A 23,230-nucleotide genomic window follows, 5' to 3' on the forward strand; every position below is an offset into this window, starting at 1 on the left:
AGGAAAGGGGTGATCATTTTAACAGGTGCTTCATTTTTCTGAAAGGCATGAAAATCTCAAAAGGCATGATGACCCCCAATGTGATTTTCATTTTTATGCAGTAAACTGCCAGCGATGCTTAAGGCTCTATTTTCCCTTTTCTTAGCAAAACAATTGAAAGAAATTAAATGCCTTCCCATGTCCTGGAAAAGAAGCTTCTTCACCATGCCTCCTTCCTAAGGTAGGAACTCGTCCAGTGGTTCCCTCCTATGTGCATCAGTGGAATTACTACACAGATCTTAATATGTCTGCTTCCTTTAATATAGTAGAGGTGTTACTTTATAGCTCTAAGACATGATGAAAGGTGCAAAGAGAAGGCCTTTGAGAGCACAATAGTGAGAACAGCTCCATGCAGGTAAATTAACCTCTTCAATAATTTTAATCAAGAAGAGGATGCCCCACATCTCTAAAGACCAAATCAGTATATTGTTTTGTGATTTAAACACTGATAAAAGTCTGTGAACATGAGCGCCCAGAGACTAATAAAACAAGCTGGGAAACACATGAGTTTTAGGCTACACAGTACAATTACAATTAATAAAAACACTAATTTTTTTTTACAAAATAAACCTTGTTTATCCTTTAAATCAATAGAGTCCATTAAATAGAAATTCAAAGAAAATAGACTCCAATTACTAAATGGGAGGTAATTAATCTACGATCTTTAGCAATTTGAGATTTATTATTGGAATTGTTTTATCTCAACAAAGTCATATTTTTTTGAGATGATAATTTAATCAGATGTGAAATTTCATACAGCATTTTTTATTTCACCATTACGTATAGCTTTTCCATAAAAGAAACCAGCAGTAAATTTTAAGAAATTTTGTCATGCACAAAGGTTATTATTTGTCATTAAATGCACCAATGTCCAATGAGGAATGGCTGAGGGAGCTGGAGTTGTTTAGTCTGGATGAAATGAAGCTCAGAGGAGACCTTATCACTCTCTAGAACTGCTTAAAAGGAAGTTGTGGCAGGTACGGGTTGATACCCCATGTAACAAGCAACAGTACAAGAAGAAAAGGCCTCAAGTTGTGCCAGGTGAGATTTAGATGAAAAATTTCTTCACTGAAGAAGTGGTCAAGCATTTGAGCAGGCTGCCCAGAGATATGGCTGAATTAGCATTCCTCGAGGCATTTATGGATGTGTAGATGTGTTGCTTAGAGACATGGTTTGGGAGAAGCTTGGCAGTGCTGGGTTAAAGTTGGATTCAAGGACCTTAAAGGCATTTTCCAATCTAAAAAAATTCCACAATTCCTTGAATAGTTAGACTTGCCAAATTGTATTTATGTAAAAAAACAACAGTAAATACCAGTATACACTCAAGTAGAAACAGTCTATATCTCCTTGAAATACATGCGGCATTGGAAAAAAAAATGCCAGTAAGTGTTAGAATACTTTTGAACACAGATTTGATTTTACTTATGACTTTACTGAAATTCAGCCATACAGCAAATAGCACTACCTTTCACTTAACCAAATATCATAAATACAACAACCAGTTCTCTCTTCAAATAATAAGCAGGCAGAAAACAAGAAATATTAGTGTAGAATCACACTAAGATTTCCAACTGATACTTGCTAAATTTTTTAAAAATTTATTTTTACTTTATTTTGAAGACTCTGATCAATAATCTCTTATTTTTTTCCACAGAGAACTGGACTAAGTTCCTCCTGACCTATGTGAAGGCACAACTTCTGCAACATCACCAGTTTATTCTGACTCAAAACACGTCTAATGTATAAAATCCACACAGGGTCATCACATTAAAAAATTAGAAAAGGGAGATTCTTCTGCCCAATTATTCCACTCTGCACTGAGGAGACCTCACCTTGAATACTCTGCCCTGCACTGAGGTGGCCTCACCTTGAGTGCTGGGGATAGTTTTGGACACCACAACAAAAAAAAAGAGATAGTAAGCTATTAGAGTGAAGCAAAATGAGGCTGCAAAGATGGTGAATGGCCTTCAGGGAAAGCTGTAGGAGGAGCAGCTGAGGGCACTTGGTCTGTTTAGCCTGGAGGAGACTGAGGGGAGACCTCACTGCAGTTATAGCTTCTTGCAAGGGGAAGAGGAGGGGCAGACACTGATCTCTTCTCTGTGGTGACCAGTGACAGGTCCTGTGGGAATGGTCTGCAGTTGTGTCAGGGAAGGTTTAGGTTGGATATCAGGAAAAGTTTCTTCACCCAGAGGGTGGTTGGGCACTGAAACAGGCTCTCCAAGGAAGCAGTCACAGCACCAAGCCTGCCAGAGTTCAAGAAGCTCTTGGACAATGCTCTCAGGAACATGGTGTGACTCTTGGGATTGTCCTGTACTGGGACAGGAGTTGGACTCGATGGTCCTTATGGCTCCTTTCCAACTCAAGATATTCAATGATTCTGCAAAAATATCTACTTTCTCCTAGAAATAGGAAAATAAAATACAAGCCTAAAATCAAAAAAATTATACAGAGGGACAAACTATTCAGTTTATGGTATAAATCTCTTTAAAAAATTATATGCAATACACATTTATCTAGCAAAAATAAATAAGTCCAAAAATCTTAGCAAGAATAGGAAGAAAACCTGCAGTGACATTACGTCTTTTGCTTTATTTGCATTTATGGTATCGTTCATCCTGTGACACCATGATTAAACACTGTTTCATGAACTCAGGTTTACACTGCTTAAATCTATCATGAAGGCAGTGACAGCACAGAAAACTGCAAGGTTCCCTGCCCTCTAGCCAGCACTCTTCTCTGGTCTCTTTACAGAAGAACACCTGAATTATGCTGCAAGCTCTTCACTTGTTACCTTTTTAGTGAGCCTGAAACAGTGATAACAGCTGTTAAATAAATTAAGAGTAAAATGTTGAGATGATTGCTGCATGAAAAAAGTCTGGCCAACCTGACAAGCTCTGTCTAAGCCATTCTTCCCCTGGATACAGAGATGAGATCCGTAATCAAACTCAGCATTTTCCCTGCAAGTTCTATCTCATAACAATACTGGAAAATATAAGGAAGGAGAAAAAATCTTTAACAGGTTACTTCCTGCTGAAAACAAGGCATTAATTAAAAAAAAAATCTGCATAGAAGCAGAGTAATGGCTGAAGATGTGATAAACAAGCATTTATTCTTTTCTAGTACAGTAAATTAGCATTAAGCACTTATAGATCTGATGTGTAAAGCTTATTCTCACTTTTAACTTCATGGGTGATATTTTTAGAAACATATAGGGGCATGTTTTAAAGGGTAGTTAAACTTTTGTTCTGCATACTGTTGCAAGGATTGACTATTAAACAAGTTAGAAATCTTGAAAAAATGACTAATACATAGACATGTGGCTGACTGATACAGACCCTAAGGCTCATAAACCCAAGGAGTTGTAGGTATTACCTGCTTAATTGAAAGCTATGTTTAAAAGGTTCTGTAAAGAGTCTGTTACCTGCACTGTAGATCAAATCACTGCTCAAATACTCAATGCTCAAGCCAACTGAAGCTGAAGATAGGAAGTACCATGTTCTTGGGTTTGGCTATGGTGGTGCTTCTTAACTGTTTTTATAAATCCACCAGGTGCCGAACCATTGTTTTTTTTCTAACATACTTCAAGTCTATCCATATCTTTCTTGGGTCAAGTAGCTGAAAAATTAGTTTGCTAATCCGTGTTAATCCTTTCACAATATACAGCAGGTGTATTATTGCCTGCCTTGATTCTTGATGAGATCACACTTTAGGACTGAAGCTTTTGTCTCTATTTACTTCAAAGTAGCATCTCATTTTGGTGTCATTTTGTGTTTTCTAAAAATCTCCAATCAAAATCCTTAATTCACATTTCCAAAATTTTAAAACATTGCTGTATTAGACATTAGCATCCTTTCAAACATATATATATTTTTTTAAACATTTATGAGTTCATTGTCCATATGTCACATTAAGCATTCAACATACCAGCTTTTCTTTACTTAATGAAAGCCAGGAGGAAATTTCACCTTAAATGGACTACAATACCATTTGAGGAGTTTACTTTGAAGATAGAAAAATCCTAAGGAAGTAAAATTAATTTAGGCAGTGCACTTAAATGCTTTAAATTATGGAGACACCCTTGCAGTTTTTCTTTTCCCATGCTATCTCAGCTATCAAATCAGCCTTAGTGGGGTGAATTTACCACATGACACTTTGAGAATCTTTTAATTCTTTCATAACTTATCATAAACCTTGTTATAGTTCAAGACTGAGTAAAAATTCCAATAAATAGAATTACATCCTCCCCATTTAACACCACCTTCCTGAAATCTGCAATTTGTACATCTTGCTAATAATTTGGTCCTCCATTTATTACTCTCTCTACAATAGTTCTTAAAAATATGAGGCTCCTGTTTATTATAACACCAAAGTGACGTCATTAAATGAAACCCTAAAAAATTATTATGTAAATACTCACAGGTTTGTATTTACTGTGATACCAAAACCAAATCTATAGTAGCGCTAAAGCAAAATGAAAGAGATAGTAATAATTATCAGAAAATAATAATATTTTTAGAATAAGCTATTTTTTTCTTGTATTTATACACACACACACACACACACACACAAAATATACTATGCAATCTGCGAATTTCTCAGATTTTCCTATTATTTCCCTAGAAGCTATTAGCTGACATTTTCCCAGTAGGAAGTGTACCCAAGTAATAATCTACAAGAGAAGATAAATGGTGAGAAACATATAGAAAGAACACCAACACTCATGTTCCAAGGCAACGCAAATGAGTGTGCTTTTGAGGTAACAAAGAACTATAGGAGCATAAAATATTCGGCAGCATTTGCCTCCTTGCGCAGTAAATGTGGGTTTATGGCCTCATTGCCAATCCAATCAGGCTGCACAGTGCCTGTACAAAGATATTTTATGCAGAATACTTGAAAAATGAAAAAATGCACAGGGAAAAAAAAGGAATATAAGCAAAATATTCAAGGACATTTTTCAGGTATGATATACTATCAATAGCTGCAGACACTCCAGGAAAAATGGGAAAAATGTCTACACACAAATCTTGATAGTTTTGATTTACAAAGATGACAATTTAATAGTGAATAAACCTAATACTTCTTATCAAGGGAATTAGAAATAATTTGTAGAACAAACAAGGTAAGAAAAAAAGTGGAGATTTAGTTTTAGGATTTCATTAACACAGTGCCAGAATGTTGTCATTTGATGCACACTCTGTAAGGAGTACTTCCTGTCAGGGAAAAAAAAAAAAAAAAGCCCAAACCTGAATTAAATGAGAGAATAGTAATGGTTTTATGTTCCTCTATTTTTATATTTGTATTGTGCAAGTAAAACATTCCAATGTTTATTAGCATGTGCATATATGTTCAGGAGTAATAACAAATACACTGGTTTGAATTCTATACCATGTGGAAAGAAAGAAAGAGTCTCGTATTTAGGTATATTTAATGTATATTCAGCCGTGGCTCAGGAAGACTAATTAATTCTCTGTTTAATAAAGTTGTCTGAATCCCTTTTACTATGAAGAAATTGAGTGTAAATATGTTTTTTGTGTGTGTGGAATAATATGCCACAACACCAACAGGTACATTGTTGTGCTGAAAAGTATTATAATTACGTTAAGAAATTACATGAATTACATGACATTACATGAATAAAAAATTATTGCTTCGTTATGGTTAAAATTAAAAGTTAACATTTCAATTGACCATTCTTTTTTCAGTTTTTAAGCTCCATTTCAATGATGAAAATAATTAGGAATCTATATCTGAACACTGCGTACAAATTTTTTGCTTTCTGAAAGTACATAAAGTTAAAAGAAAGAAAAGATTAAAGCTAAATCAGAAAAAAATACATTGATAGAGATCAAAACAACAAAAAAAAAAAGGAAACTGAGGCAGACCAACATGAAACGGCAAATCACAGGGGAGGAAGAAAATAGTGAAGGAATTGGAAGTGCATGAGCAGCTAATAAAATCCTCTATGAAAAAAGCTGGAGGCAACAACCCAACACTCAGCAATAAGTAAAGTATGTATATGGCAGTGGCTGGATAATAAATGTCAAGGATGAAAGTGAAGCTGCACAAGGGTTTTTTTTATAGTTTTGTTTTCCCCCTTTTTAATCTTGAAAGATTATCTCTGGTAATTGGAAAACAAAAAGGCAATTATGTGTTAAACAGTTTTGAGGGGGCGGGGGTTTATTTTTTGAGTAGGGGATTGTTTTAGCTATAAAATAAAAAATTCAAAAAGGAATAGTCTGGTTTTGTTTTGCAACATATAGGCCAAAATCATGATGATGCTTTCAGATATACAGTCTGGAAAATTGTATCTATGAGAAAGGCAAACACTTTTGATGCATTAAGTATTCAACTAAAGACTCACAATAATCTATTTAAATAATTCTGACCAAAGCAGAGACAGAAGAAACATATCACAGTGAAAATATTACATTTTGCTTTCTTTTTAAAGGGCCCTCAATCTAGCATTAGAACATGAGGAAATAGATGCATTAAACTTTGAAAACAGCATACATTTTTGTATTTAACAAAATCATTTTGATCACTTCAAAGGTTTTGATTTTTTAGTTTGTTTGCTGGTTTTCTGTTGACACTTTTTTTGGACACTGAAACTTTTGTTTACCATCTAATACATTCCAACTATATGTCTGAATGTCCATTGTCTAAATTATGAACTTGTTGTAAAATCAAAGACAATATCAGAGCAAATATACTGCTAAGTTTCCTTTTTCAGCTCTTTCATTCTTTCATGTGTATGCTTCTATAGTTTCTTTCCAGAAGTCTTACTGCTTGTTTTTTTCCCCTAAATTGCCATTTCCAACTCAATATGTCATACTTAGATCCATATGAGGCTCATAAAATTCACACCCTACGGCTAAATCTCAGTGGTGTGAATCTAGCTGATATCCTGAAAGTACATATGAGATACTGAAGACAGATAACTCAGTAGTTACTTACTCTCTTTTGCTCAAAAACAGCATGGAAGGAAGGTCAAAGGGAAGGTAAGTAATAAGGTAAATAATAACTGTTAGCCTGTATTTGTGACAATGACCTTATTAGGAAAAAAACTGTAGTGTTTGGTGGTTTTTGGCACTTAATGCTAGAAATCACCTGAGAAAAATAAAGCAAATACCACAGGAAATAACATTAGTGGCATTAAGACTGGTCCTTCGGTTAGCTTCTCTTGCCAACCAAGAAATACAATAGCAGGAAATTTGTGCTTGGATGGTTTTGTCGTGAGATGAGTATTGATCCCATGCATCTGTCTTCCATCACTACCCCCATTTTGAAGAGAACAAGAGTCAAAATTTCTTGTAATTAATGCTCAAATGAGACATATAAACTCAATATAGAAAGTGGCTTTGATTTGGGTTTATCAGCTTCACCAAAAGTCTCAGAATTAAATGTATTAATGTAGAAGAGATTTTCTTCAACAGTTTTACTTAACTCTGGTATAACCCCACTCTAAAGTGATGTTATTTCATTCCATATTTCATATATGCCAACATATTGAGGCATAATCCAACTTTATACAAATACCTGAGAGCTCAGACCCGCAAAACTGTATGTGAAGTTTCCCACTCTCACTGTAATTAATTTCAATGTCTTCAGTTGTGTCAATTGTAGTGAATGACTTTGACTTTTTATGGAAGAAAGAAGATGCTAGGCTCAAACAAATACTTAATGTATCTGTGCTTTGCATGGTGCAGAAAGCACATCCTTCAATAAAAACCCCTGTAAATGGGACACAGTCTTTATTTACCAGGTCATTAAACTTAGCAATATTGCAGCCCATAGCACATCTACTATACCACAATCAGAAACCAGTCAGGAAAATATTGGATAAAATTAGGTATCATAGGTGAAGCAACAATGCAATAATGCAACAAATCTTGCCATCCAATAGACACTGGGGCTGAAAAATTGAGCCTTTGCAATGTTACCATAAAACAGTGAAAACAGCAGGAAACCCAAGGCATTAAGTATCCACAGGCTGGAGAAGGACTTGAAACAGCAAGGGGTAGGCGCATGGTTAGTACATAACCTAATAAGATTATACTAACAGTAAGAAAGAGGTAAAGATAACACATCAGTAGGTCCTCAAAAGAATTCAAAGTAACTGATTCTAGAAAGCTGAGAAATTGCATAACAGAAGAACTAAACAACGAAGAGTTGTAAAAAATTACAGCATGCACTTGACACAGTCAGAAGAGCACTATTAGGTTGTGTTTGCAAGCAATAAAAGTCTAATAAATGACTCAGTAGGAGGCTGATCAAAAGCTGCAATAGTGGGATCCAGAGGAAACAAACAAATGGTTAAGGAAGAAATAAGCAGGAATACCTTTGAACAGGAGAAGACTCAAATTTAAATTTCTATGTTGCTCAGAAAAAGGTAAATAAATCTTAGAAAAACATTTAACTTAAAATGATCTTGATACAGTTGGCTAAGACCTGAAACTATGCTATTGTCTCTGTAGGATGTTGAAATTTGTTTTCATTATGAGTTGGCACTAAAAATCTGTCCCCCTGCCAGCACCAGAATGCAAAATTTGGAAAATTTTTCCATTAAAAAAAATTAAAATATTCCAGTTTATTATGGTTTTGAGATGGTTTTTTCAGGTGTTGTTTGTTTGTTTTATTGGGTTTTTTTCATTTGTTTGGTTTTTGTTTTGTTTGCAGGTTTTGGAGGAGATATTTTTTTTCGGGAAGGAAACCTAGGAAATCTCTTTAACTGCATTATCCTCTTCAAAATGCATTGAATGTTATGTTAAGAGAAAACACTATCTTATCTTGTAAAATTCTACTTGCAAACTAACCTGATAAAAGACCATTAATTCACTTTTAGAGTAAGACAAAAGTAATTTAAACTACAGAGTAACAATATGTCATGAGCTGTCTGCTTCCTCGGAAAAGAAAATCAACAGGACCCTAAGCATTCTGATAAATATTTTCAAATCTGCAAGTCAAAAGAGTAGATTCCTCAAAGTAATTGTAAAATCAGACCTTCAACACACAGTTCAATTTTCAAGAGTTCTGTCATTCTCTAAGAAAAGTCAGCATACCTTAAAATAATTTTATTGTTTTGGAAACTTGAAAATTATTTTGGTAATTGATTTTTTTTAAAGTTCATAGATTTCAAAATGCTAGCAATATTTTTTATCAAAAAGAAGTAGTGTTCCATTCAATCAGATAATCTGTAAAGTAAAATGATTTTCTTTCATATCTTTTATTAACTGAAAGGGTGTGTATTAACTCCCAATGCAGTTATCTGGGAATAGAAATCCCATTACTGATAAAGACGATGTAGACTATATGTGAAAGCAACCTTAAAATACTGTAAGCCTTGAATAAGTCTGATTTGAAGACTTCACATTTACAGTCATCATGGTCCTAAAGCAACTACAGTCTTTCCAAGAGACATCAAATTAAGAAAATTCTTCCTTGGTTGCACTGCTAGACAAATCCAAGTTCAATAAAAAGGTAACCCATTCAATATTGCCCATCCTGTTGAAAATGAAAGACTTAAAAGTTACACCTCTTTTTCTCATGATGTGATTATCAGTGTCTGCTAGCATGTCTTTACCTTCCACACAGCTGGATATAACAAGTGTTAATTTTTTTCTGGGTGAAAGCTCCAAGTGTTCACTCAGACCTATTAATTTTGAACATAACATAATTTATCTCTCTGGATGTGCAATTCCTCCTGTTGATTCTTGTGTCTGATGAACTAGCAACCTGCCCAAAGAACACTACTTAAGAGTAGTGGTTTTTTGAGTCCAAATTAATCCACATCAATCTCATTAAGTTCTGCACTACTAAAATTCTAAATTCACTGAGAAAGATACATTATACAAAATTGAAGAGAATTAGTGCATAATTGTAGTAGATGGGGGTTTAATGGTTTTCATACGTAAATCTGAGTCTCCATAGAAAACATCCACTGGACAGTTTAACAGAATAGTCAGTACCGATTATTCTACTTAAAAATAAAATTAACTGAAAAAAGAAAGCATGAAGATGCCAATATGCTCCTCTATTAGCAGGAATTCTAACTTTTTTTTTTTTAACATGCATTTAATTTTTCTTTTACAAAAATATGTTGTGCTTTGAAAAATAGACAAGTCAAAACACTACTGAGTATAAATTTGAGTAGAATAAATTTTCATACATTTTCCATAATTTAAATGCTTTTCTATATTTAAAAATTCAATGTAATTTAATAATTTCTATGAAATGCAATGTTTTTAAAGTCAATGGCCTTCTAGAAGAAATATTCACATCTAATGGCTATTCTAAATAAAATATCATAGGTCAGTTTGGAACTGAAAACAGCTTTTTCTGTTCTGCGAGAAGTCCCACTAGAGTAAAATCTTTCTCAATATAGTAGTTTTGTACTTTTGCCCATTTTTCCTGAATACATATCTTTAGTGAACCAAACTGAATCCTCTTTAAGAAAAAAATGAACTTAATTAACTTCACAAAGCAACAGTATTTACATCTCAAAAATATGCTATGACAGCATGCAGCACATTTATCTTTTCTGCAGCTAAATATTTTCACTGATTTATGTTAAGATAAACATTTTTTTCCTTAACTACTTTAAAGAAGTCAAGAATATAGTCTTCCAAAAAGATGCACAAAAATATGTTTTGCAATTAAAAATACATATAGATCATACATTCCCTGCTATATGGCAATTTATTTATTCAGCATTTCATTACACAGAAGTACAATATAAGTAAAGTACTTCTTTAACTTCTCTTTTTTTTTTTTTTTTTCCTACAGGTAGGATGCCTCCATCCTTTACTGATTATGCAGAAAAACAGTAAAGATATTCTGTTATGACCACTATGTTATGCATAATTAGATGACTTATTCATACTTATGTATTAAGAATCATTACTGGAAAACAGTGAATTGAAAAGAAATTATGTAGGCAGTAAAATAGCTAACAACAGCTGTCAAAATACTTAGGTGTAATGTCCAGTTTTTATGCCAAGAAATCTTATGTTAAGATTCAACAATGAGTAAGTATCAAGGTGCAACATGAAAAATTCACTATTAACTCATTTAGTAATGTTGAATTTTGATAATGATTTTCTGTACTTCCTTAAAAAATGTATTTAAAATTTGAAAAATTTAAGTTAGACCTATTACTCTGAGTGGACATTTTTACACATGCTAATTTTCTCCCCTCTAGTGCCTAGTGTATTTTCATAACTACTCTACTCTTTTCTTTTTTGTGTTTAAATTAACATAAAAACTTGCATGTGTTCATGCATTTGTGCTAATATATATAAAATATTTTTAAGACAAAACCAAATCTCTGCCGTTTCACTTGAGACAAGAGAAAAAGCATACCTTTTCTGGATCAGTTGTTGTGATGACCCACACACAGTGTGCGTTGTCTTCATATTGAACCGGATAATTTGGTGATGTGATAATGCCACTCGGTCCACGTAAATTAGAACCACATGTTCTAGCTAAAATGATAACCAACAAACCAGATTGTTTTAGACAGGACTCTGTTTAAAATAAATACTATAAAATTGCCACAGCATTAGCAACAACTTGCCATGAAAGTATTACTATGCTGATATATTTCATAACAATCTCTCCCTAAAGATATTTCAGCCAGACACAAAAACCCCTGAAAATTAACCTACAGAGGTATGAGCAGTTTTCAATATAAGCAGCCCAACATTTACAATACTTTATTCTTTATGTAGATTAAATGCTTAAAATTATCATATCAATATTCTGTTTGGAGAGAGATTTAGCCTTTCTAAATGGATGGAGGGAGCCTTCTACCCAGGAATACAAGAAGGGCCAGTATGTGCCCTTCATGATTTCCCCATGACTTGGAGAAAGTAACACACATGTATCACAATATTTATGTAACTGTATGTCTTTAACCTAAACATGACCTTCTGTGATGTCTTAGCTCTTTACACCATAGGAAACACAATTAGAAAGAAAAAAAAATATAAAATGGTTTGAGGCTGCATGTAGTCTGACTTTGGTAAAGCAGAATCAGTTGTGAAACCATCACAATCTCTCTGCCACATTCAGCACACCCAGATAGTCAGCATTTAAAAAATATATTACTTAACATATTCAGTTATCTTCTAAAGAGCATCAAGGATAGATTTTGCAAGAATATTCAAATTTCTCAAAATATTTAAGTATCTAGAAACATTTAAAAATATTTAGACATATAATTTCCAGTGACACAGATTTACAGAACTCAGAATATTTCAAAATGTCACTGTCATATTTATGGTACTACAGTACTCTGTTAACATGCTAAACAGAGAGTCTAGATCATAAAATTTCAAAGTACTTTGGTACAAATCTCAGAATCTCAGAATCTATCCATATATATTCCACTACCTTCTGATGTAATTTAGTCCCTACAGTTACTTTGTTTCAGCACAGGCAATAGGAATTAATAGATTCTTCAAAACCTTGGTCATTCTTTTTCTGATTATTGGAATAAAACACCCAACATTTTTCTGGTACTTTAGAAAATTTTAGTTTTCATGTCTCTCATGCCTCCATTCTAAAGCATGAAATATGTGTTACTTTACTTCATGAACTACTGGGAGGAAGCCTGATCTTCTCCATGAATAGAAGTATGATTAGTACAAAAAGGAAAAAAGGTACTAGATGAAAATAACTATCAGATTTTCTATCCTTACATCATAATATACTACCAGAACTTGCTCCTTTGTTATGATATTAGAGACTAGACTTTGAGAACTTGTTATAATTCTAAAGATTAATCAACTAAGACTCCATTTTCTGAAAATGTCTGTCTATGTACGTAGGGAGAGTGGAACTAGATGATCTTTAAGTTCCCTTCTGTCATGGTTTGTTTTAATTCTTAAAACTTTTTTTCCTTTCAGTTACTATTTATAAATCTTCTTTATATCCTTTTAAAGTTTCAAACCTACTTTACCTTTCTCCTAATTCTATCTCACAACAAAAAGTACTCTAATAATTACCCAACACCAAACCTGCCACACTCATCAAGACATTAATTAACAAAATCTCAAATTAGTAAAATCTCAAATTAACAAATCAAAACCACCACACCTTCCAACCCTAATCATTCTAAGATTCCATGCTTATGACCAAAGCTCTCTTAATAGCCACCCATCAATTTAAGTTTCAGATACATCACACGGAAATCTTCTGTCACAATCCCAGTAGAAGTTTAAACAAACCCCTCATCTACATAGGAAATGCTACAAGTGCATCAGTTAACAGTCATCAAAAAGGTCTGTACTTAACATGGAAAAAGAAAGTCACAGAATCACTTAGGTTAGGAAAGAAGTCTAGGTTCACTGAGTATAAGGCTTAATCTACCACTGTCAAGCCCATCACTAAACCATGTCCCTAAGTGTAACAAAAAACTAAACACATTTAAGGATGCCACACTATTCTTCCTGCTAACAATACAGCAAGCTTGGCACATTGTTGCTGTATTAAGCAATCTATATTCTTTTAATTGAGGGAATAACAAGGACAAATTAATGGGATCTGAAATACAGGGCATTTTCTTTCTAGTAACTACTAGAAACACTATACCTCCAGGACCATAACTATCACACAATCTATTACTTTATTTTCAATTCCTCCTGCCTAAGGTCTGCCACAGCAGTCACTAATCCAGAGGTACAACTTTGTAGCAATAAAAACACCAGTCGGTCCGTCCTGTAGCTGTCCACAAAGAAGAAAGGCTAAGAAACATCTCCCTTGCAGAGAGATTTTTGATTCAAGCTGTTACTGTTTTACCTTTCTCCTATTCAAACTTCTAAGATAAGGCTAAAAGGATGGGGAGGGGAAAGGGGTAAAGCCGAGCATGAGGCACAATTGAAGTTGAGCCCAGAGGTCTGTTTAGGAAATGGAGTTTTTGCAAGAGATTGCATAAAAACGTTAGATAGCCTTGTATTCTGCCTACAGAAAACAGGAATGTATCACTGTAAAGTTTCTGTGTGGAATTCAAGGAAACTGGGAGCATTTACATTAGCGCCAAGCAGTTCCGAGGGCAGTGTCTGGGGTCTCCCACCACTCCCTGCCTGTAACCCCGGTTTGCTGGTGGGGTGGGACAGGAGCTGTGCCACCACCATGACCAGATCCCAGTGGTCCTGGGGACCCTGGGACTCCAGCCACTGTTGTGCCTTTTAAAGTAATGTCAGGAACTTGCCAAGAGCAAGATGGTTCCTGTGACTTTCCGTCAGATTCCTAAGTTTTGCATTTTGTTAATCACCATTCTGGGGTAAATGCAAGCATCAACTTCTTCAGTAAGATTTGTACTCTTGAAGTCATTAAGCTCAGAGTAGTCACATGCAGTTTATCAGCTTTTCCACTTTAAGTTGATAATAATTTAGAAAATGTGATAAGCACTTCTTTGCACTGTGTATTTTATTATTTTTAATTGGTGCTTATACAAGCGTTATGAATACTGGCATCTTGGAGGTCAGTAAAGAAATTGAGAATAATACAGACTGCAAATAAAATCTGCCTCTTTCACTCCTCACAATCCACAAACATGCATGCCATAATACTGACCAAGAATTACACACTATTGAGAAGTGAAGCACACACGTGTTCATACAAGTTGAAAAAATCCAATCTGGCAGCAGGAGAAAAAAAAATGGAATTACAAAATAACTAGGTAATGAAAACTTTTTAGAGAAGTATATGAGTTTTATATAAATGAAATTACATTTTAGTGCATTCATTAACAAAAAAAAAAGTTCAAATTCTGATGTTACAAATTCTCCAGTGTTTCTTAAACTGGTATCATTTGCTGCCCTGGTAACTGGCATTCTGGAGTAAGATTTTGTGTGTACAAGAAGAATCACTTTGATCTACCTCAAAATGACAATAAAAGTATCTCTATCAGTTTGTATGACTTCTTTTTTCTTTTCCAACTAATGGTGGTGGTTTGCCCTGTTTATCCTGGCTAGGCTGACTGGTTCTAGGAGAACATAAGGGAAGTACATTTCAAGGGTCAAGGCTCTCATTGGCATGTACAATCTAAATATGCAACCCCAAATAACTTTTCTACTAAGATAAAAAGTTCTGTACAGAGAGATCTATTCTTTATTTTTTCCTATACACCCCAGATCTGATGTAGTTGGGCAACATTTATATATTTTTCTGTGGTTTTTTTGCAGACAGTAGATTGCAATGGGAAAACATACATAGTAACAAAAAGCCACTTCCCCTGTTCTTCCTTAAAAGTGGGGTGGGCAGGAATTTAAAGCAGAAGGGTCTAAATGCAAAAACATTTAGAAATAAGTTAGAAGGTCAGGTTTCATGTAAAGTTGAGCAAAATAGATGAACAGAAAGGAATTTACTGAAAAATCAGGACTAGGTAAATATTTCAGACTGATAAAAACAGCATGATAGGGAGAATCTCATATTTGGGAATTAATTTAGAAAAAATTAACATAAACCAAACTAATTAGTTCTACTTAAAGTAAGTTTATCATGACAAAAGGAAGACTAAGTGAAATTAAAACTATTTAAATGAAATTTGCTCCCTAAATTGATACTCTTTCTACACATTTGATTGCATGCTTCAAGCTACATAAAAATCTTTGTACATTTATAATCATATATACATACATACATGAGATATTGTTCCCTGTTTCAGTTTGCTTAGTTTTGAATTTCACTGCAGCAGAAACTATAAATTATCCTTCCAAACTTCATGAAAAAATTCCAAAGAATAGCAGTTACCTCTGCAAATTGGCCTGTGGTCACTCCAGGCAGCCAGTGTATCTGTCACTCTCTGACAAGTGATGCTCTTAGAACCTTGCAGTACATAATTGTCTTCACAGGAAAACTGTACACTTGCACCCACCCTAGGAGAAAAAGGGGAGAAAGAAGGAAGGAATTAAATATATTTTAATATCAACATTCTCAAATAAATAAATATTGCCAAGTGATAATATTTCCAGATCCAAACAAAAAAATTCAGGTGCAAAATTCTACTCTATCAATCTTGTATTTATAAAATATTGTATTTTCTATAAATACAGTAAAATATTGTATTTATATAAATATAATATTGTATTTATTAAAAAAAACCTTATACTCTAGCGAAAAGGCCTATTATTCAGTTTGCCCACCTTTTAAGGAACACAAAACAATTGTGACACTTCATTTGTTCTTTTACAGTACAAGTTCAATAGATATATATATTTGGATGGATATATATTTTATCTAAGAAAATATATAAACACAATTATTTCAGGCAACAGAACTTACTTGGTGGATAACTTCAATATTGCTATATTCACTCAAATGAGAGAATAAGCAATTTTGAAATTTGTCAACACATATAACCAGGAAATAATAATTTCAATCCATGGCAGAAATTAATTAAATATTCCTGACTCTGTTGAAATTTCCTCTAAAACATTACATTAAACTATAAATTGTTTAGGACTGAAATTTGACAATTACACTGGTAACACTGAAATGCATCCCTTTGGAATTACTTATGCTGCCCAGTTGTTATGAAGATTTTCAAAAACTGTATACACTTATGGTGTATATCACAGACAGTTTTCTTAAACAGTATTTACATATCTGGCTCCATTTATTATTTGTGACATTTTTTGTTCCCCATTGTAATTAACTGGTTCTACTGTTTGTTTTCCTGCACTCATGATAGTCCCATGTCATGAACTAAATGAACTCAACAAAGCAGATTTCTCAGTTTAGTCTTTGTACATTATTGAGTCCTAAACACCAGGGGATTGCTATATGGCGCTCTGGAGGCTCAGTGCTTAAAACTGTGCTATGAAGAACTGCATATAATGCCATTCACTATCACGAGCTCATTCCCACCCTTCATGGACAAGTATTTTCTTAGTTTCTCAGAGAATCTCATAAATGCTAACTGTATTGTTTATTGATATTATGTGTTTCTATTGTACTTTTTCATTCTTTCAGGAAATTTTAATAGGATTTTTTTCTGGTTAATTTAAAGTTTTAGTATGATGCTTCAAATCTAGAAAAGCTTCAAAAACTGCTTTTCCTATTGTTTTGTTTTCGTTTTTGTTCTTGAGCTGTTAAATAGGAAAACTCAGAAAGGCAGGGAAAATATTGGCCTTTTTCTTCCATAATTTATGCAAAGTGCATAATGTTCTTGAAGAGTAATGTAAGCTTGTAAAATTATCTTTATTTTATACTTATCATAATCTTCAGAACATTCTTAAAGCCCTCAGAAAAAGAGACAAAACATTTTTCAAAAAAAATACCTCAAATTAATAAAACTTAGTTTATTTTATTGGTAAAGAAAATTTTAGTCCCAAATCTGACATTTTGATGCCATAGATACATATTTTTAATGGTATTTTCTCCCAATCTCTAGAATTGGGATCTCTGTATTTCTTTTTCTTGGGAAAAAACCCAAGCTATTTCTTAGCAGTCATAAATGGAAATTGAGAAATAAAGTATTTAAAAATCATATTGGATGAAGACCATGCCACAAGTGTAGTGATGCATGAAGCAACATGAAAACCAACATTTCCCTTAAGTTTGCTACTATTAAGGCACATAAGGAGAATTACAAAACTGTGCACATACAAAAACATAGAGAGAAATTAAATGTATAATTACTGGCTGTCTCCAACGGCAATTTATAATTTAAAACACCTGGATATTACCCTCAGAAAGAAAAAAAAAGGATAGAGGGAAATGAACAGGAGGAATACAAATATTTTTATGTCTAATGAAGTAAGGTAAGGATTTTGTGTTTAGATTGGGTTTTGATCATTGTAGAAATACTTTTAAAATTTTTACTTATGTATACATAAAACATTACACACTAAGCTATACACTCATAATGATTTCATTTGTTTCAATATTATTCTACTAAGTATGTATTTCAGGGGGTTGGGGTATTTTTTCCTAAAGCTCTGGAAATAGTTTGTGTCTAATGATCTAAGGGCAATTAATGTGAACTTCATATGTTTTACACAGTGGGTATAATCTTCTAAAATGTCTGAATGAAAACTAAGGGACACAAAATATGCTGAATACAACATAATAAAAACAAAGAAGAAACATAGCAAAAAATGTCATATTAAAGAGCAAAGCACAAAGTACTCCAAAGTTCCTTATGGATCTAAATAAGCATCTTAGGACAGAGGATGCATCTGGATCACAGTCTACAATAAAACTATTCACACATCCAAATCGCTAAGTTTCTCCATTGATTAAGCTTGACAGTTTCACATTTAAAAAGGGGACATCCTTTTGAAGATGTCTTATAGCTTGTTTGATATGTGATTTCAAAGAAAATTCCTAGTTCATTTAATATCCACTAGTTAACAATGAAAGGTTTTAATTGAGTTTGGGAAGTTTTGTTGGATTTCTCTATAAACTTCAAAAATAGGGAAGAAATCTGTTTCCTCATTTTTATTTTTCTGTTTTCAATTTGAACTCTATCCAAACATAATTTGTGGGTTTGTAAAGAAGGCTAGAATTTCACTGAAAGAAGATACATTAAAAAAAAGAAACATAAAAATTAACATAACATAAAAAACTAACTAACATAACATAAAAAACTAACTAACATAAAAAATGTAATTTAATTTTCAAAATCTGCTTTGGAAATTTAAAAGCCATTTGTTTTACAAATGTTGGTGAAATTGTGGGAAATAACTGCATTTTCACATTACCACACATACCATATGACATTTAAGCAGAGCTGAAACAGTATTAGTTAGATACATTTCAGATTTCATTTAAACAATTTACTGGTTTGCAATCTCACATATATATAAAATGTGATATTGACCCAAAAATTGCATTGATTATGTTCTCATTACTCTAGCCAAGTCTGACTTGCCCTTTCTCCCCCAAAATGAATGTCAATATCCATTGGGTTGCTTTAAAATCACTGCAAATCATCTCCCCACTATCTGAAATTAACTCAGTAGATGCATGGCAGGAGGACAGAAAGAAAAGGTTAAGATTTCAATACCTCTTTGTTTGCTTTATTATATTAGAATGAATGCCATTATTATGCTGAAAACGATGAAACCCTTTTCAAAGAACTTGTCATCACTGAATCAGTTGGGTCTCAGGCTGTCTGGAAAATAAACCCTCTTCCTTCCCATCAATCCCACCTATAACATGTCTTTCAGTAGACTGGAAAAGATTTTGAATAATGTGCATTTTCACGTGTTTTAGTTCAGATTAATATTCACAGATGTCATTCTCCTGACAAGAACAATAGCTCCTTCTGGTGTTTATGCTTGCCTCTTAGAAAAGAAAAGAAAAAACAAAAACAACATTGCCTTTCTTTACTCTCCAGAGTACTTTTATTACATTGGAGAAATGCAAGCAGCAAGAAATATTATTTTCCCTTCTCCTGTGGAAGAGCTTGATTTTTCATTTCAGAGAAACAAAAAACAAATTCCAGCCAAAATTTCTATCTAAATGTCTGTCTAGATTTAGGCAGTTAACTTTAAGATAGATATGTTTTAAATAGATATTAACAAACTTTAAAGTACATGAAAAACATTTGCTGTTGCATAATGAGCTTTTCAGATAGTAAGTAACATTTAGGTGGAAAAGAAACTGTTGTCATTTCTCTCAAATAATATCCAGAGCTGGAGGCCCAAAGCATGAACACGATTAATGTGATCAAAGTATACAACATGTTTTATTTATCTTACGTTATACGATGTTGCTTGTTGAACACCCTATGCATTCATTTATGCTCATGAACAGTAAGATACTCTTGGTGAAATGAAAATATTATAAGAGGCTGGATGAGATGAAGGAGGTAGAGGAATAGCCTTACTCTGTCTGTTTAGTAAGCACAAGCATTGCTCATGAGCAAGCTCCAGGCCTTTAAAATACCTTTAACCCATATTCATTCCTAAGAGTCTGTGTTAAAAACAGAGTTATCTGTGGTTTGCAAGGTTCTTTGACATTCGATTCCCTCAGAAATCTTAAAATGTACTTTGAGCTTTAAGGCTCTTCTAGGTTTTCCCTCTTGATATTTTTATGCATTGCTGGGAAATTTGTTGTTGAGCTCTTCCATGTTTGGGTTCACACGCTTTGGATCTTTGAGCCAGTTTCACCAAAACTATTTTATCTTGCTTTCTCTTTCAATTTACAGACTACCCCCTAGAGGTGAAAATAAGTAATTTTCTTCCTTACCCTCTCTAAGCTAATCAGTGCTCTTAAACCGGCTGCTATTTCGTAACAATTGTTCATGCCACTGATTTGGACCACAACTAGGTGAGAGTGTGTTTGGCCAACAGTGTATCATGAACACATGAAAGCAATATGACATTTATAGATTCACAGAATAAAGTAGATTGGAAGAGCACATCATCTAGTCCATTTGAAGCCAGCCAGTTGGAAGAGAGGGCTCAGAGATCTGCTGATCTCTGAGTGAGTTCTGAATGCCTCCCTGGATGGAGATTCTACAAATTCTTTCACAAACTTCAGTGTTTTACTATCCCCATAGTAAAAAACATGAAATAGGCCTACCTGAAGTCAGAGCCTACCCTCTTCCCATTTTCAGGAATTCCAGGATCAGGACATGTATCAGATGCAATTGCATCCCCACCCTGGGTCACTGCAAAGTAAAGGAAAAAACATATTAAACATGCAGCTCTAAAGAGGACTCTTTACATTTCCCATACATAAACTTTCATTGCCTGAATGCAACCATAGTTTGAGATTTTTTTCTTAAGCAGTAGAAATTATTACCAAAAAAGAATCCCCACATAATTTATTTATTTTTGTATTATTTATTTTCATTTGTTATGGTAAAAAAAAGTTTTCTTCTGTGGGAAATAATTGATTTCCAACAGTCAGTCATTCTTTTTTTGAATACACTAGAATTTAAAGTTTTCCTCAGACAGGAAAAAGAAACATTTCATGAAATCACCCTCAGAAATCTTCACAACACATCACTGTAAGGTTAAGAAATATAAGAGAAAATAATATCTTCATAATAAAACCTGTCCATAATAAGATTTAAAATAAACAAAAGGTGAGAACTCAGCTGCGATACTATAGAACTGTAAAGCAGGAATATTTTTATGAATCCCAGAATCATTTAGATTGGAAAAGACCTCCAAGATCATTGAGTCCAACTTTTGACCAATCACCACCTTAACTGAAGATAAAGTTAATCTCAAAAAATATACAAGATACCACATTGAACAATGCATTTGTAGCCAGCTGAAGAGGTGTTCATGCAAATGAGGCTCAAATCTCTATTTTTTGTTTTCAGCTAAGAAGAGAAAGACAAGGTATCCTATACTGTTCCACTCTTTTTGCTCTCCATTTTTTTCACCATCCAGACTGTCAGATAATTAAATGATACTATGTATATAGATGTCCAGATTTATGGTACTCTCAAAACAATTTGAACACTGTGTCCCCTTTTTTCCTACTACATCCCTAAAATGGTAATTAAGGAAAATTTGAAGTTAAAAGTTATTCATCATAAACAAATCATATTAAGCAGAAGACCAAATATACAGAAAACCTGTACACACATGTGCTTTTAATCCTGCACCTATAGACATATGGTGTGTCCAGCTGAGAAAAGGAAGAATGTGTTGGGTTTGCATTGACAGATTTTGGTAGAGGGGGGCAGGGGGAGGTGGGGGAAACTAGAGAGGTGGCTTCTATGAGAAGCTGCCAGAAGATTCCTCCATGTCCAGCAGAGCCTATCTCTGGCAGCTCCAAAATTGACCCACTGATGGTCAAGGCTGAGCCAATTAGAAATGGTGGTAACATCTGTAGGATAACTAACTAAAAAAAAAAGTGACTGTGAAGTTGTAATTGCAGCAGAGAAAAGCAGGGTTAGAATGTGTGAAAGGAACAATGATGCAGACTCCAAGGTCCGTGCAGAAGGAAGGGGTAGAGGTGCTCCAGGCACTGGAGCCAAGATTCCCCTGCAGCCTGTGGTGCAGCCCATGGTGAGGCAGCTGTGCCCCTGCTGCCCATGGAGAACCACAGGGATGCAGACACAGGGTCCTGCAGACCCATGGAGAAATGAGCCCAAGCTGTAGCAGGTTTGCCAGTCGGACTTGTGACCCTGTAAAGGACCTACACTGGAGTAGCCTGTCCTTGCAGGACTGCAGCAGTCTGGGGAGGACTGCTGCCTATGGGATGGATTCACATTGGAGAAGTTAACGGACAATTATCTCCCATGGGAAGAACAAAATGCTGGAGCTTCTTCCTCCTTGAGCAGCAGCAGAAATAACGTGTGATGAACTAACTGAACATAATCCCCATCCCCACCTCCTTGTGCAGCGTGGGAGAAGATAGAGCTGGGAAGGAGGGAAGGGTGGGAGAGGGTCTTTATAAGGTCTTACTTTACTTCACATTACTCTGCTCTGATTTTGTCAGTATAAATTCAGTATCTATAATTCCAGTCTGTTTTGCCCATGATAGTATTTGGTGAGTGATCTTTCCCAGTTCTTAACTCATGAACTCTTGGTTGTATTTTCTCTCCCCCATCCAGTTGTGAAAGGGGTGTGATAGAGAGGCTTTGGTGGGTGCCTGGCACCCAGCTGGGGCCAACCCACTACAGTTATATGCCTCCAGTCTTTCTGTTTCTTCCACAAAAACCAGAATTAATAGAAATTTTTGGATCATATTTTCCATCTTAAAAGATTTTTGGGAAAGTTCTAACAAGGACAGAGCATTCTTCCTGAATTTAAAACAAAACAAAACAGAGTAAATTGGAATATTTTAGCTGCACAAAATAAATTACACAAGTCTGAGAGGATTACAGATGACAGCACTACAGCTGAAAGGTGATGAGGGCTTAGATGTAAAAAGCAGCTGGTTTTCCCACACAGTGATATGCTTTCAAATTTAATGCAGCAGCAAAAGGAGTGGTGACAAATAGGATACATACAATCAGATTTTAAGAGCTATAAATCTTCATGTCTGATTTGGCAGCTTCAGGGACAATTCATTTATATAGAAATTCAAAGATTTACAAGAGAAGATTTAATGAGCTAAAAAACTGTATTACAACACTATAAAAATACAACTGAGACAATGCACTATTATGGACCATAGTTCTTGACCTGAGCACAGGTCAGGTCTTCTGTAGAGAAGAGGAGAAGCTGCAATGATTACAGTATATTTCAACCTATGCCTTTTTAAAAAAATCTAG

General features: G+C 34.2%; 1 protein-coding gene across 2 annotated transcripts in view; it reads right to left on the reverse strand.

Annotated features, from left to right (window-relative positions):
- CSMD1 (CUB and Sushi multiple domains 1) overlaps nucleotides 1-23,230 on the reverse strand; it is a 1,065,169-nt gene that overhangs the window by 307,691 nt on the left and 734,248 nt on the right. For both annotated transcript variants that reach the window (XM_038133051.1, XM_038133050.1), the window contains exons 8-10: nucleotides 20,575-20,662; nucleotides 15,793-15,917; nucleotides 11,398-11,519 (exon numbers count right to left, since the gene is read on the reverse strand). In XM_038133051.1, the coding sequence (XP_037988979.1) occupies nucleotides 11,398-11,519; nucleotides 15,793-15,917; nucleotides 20,575-20,662 (335 nt within the window). The remainder of the gene's footprint in view (nucleotides 1-11,397; nucleotides 11,520-15,792; nucleotides 15,918-20,574; nucleotides 20,663-23,230) is intronic.

This window comes from Motacilla alba, chromosome 3, assembly GCF_015832195.1.
Source record: "Motacilla alba alba isolate MOTALB_02 chromosome 3, Motacilla_alba_V1.0_pri, whole genome shotgun sequence".
In the NCBI taxonomy this organism is placed as follows: domain Eukaryota; kingdom Metazoa; phylum Chordata; class Aves; order Passeriformes; family Motacillidae; genus Motacilla; species Motacilla alba.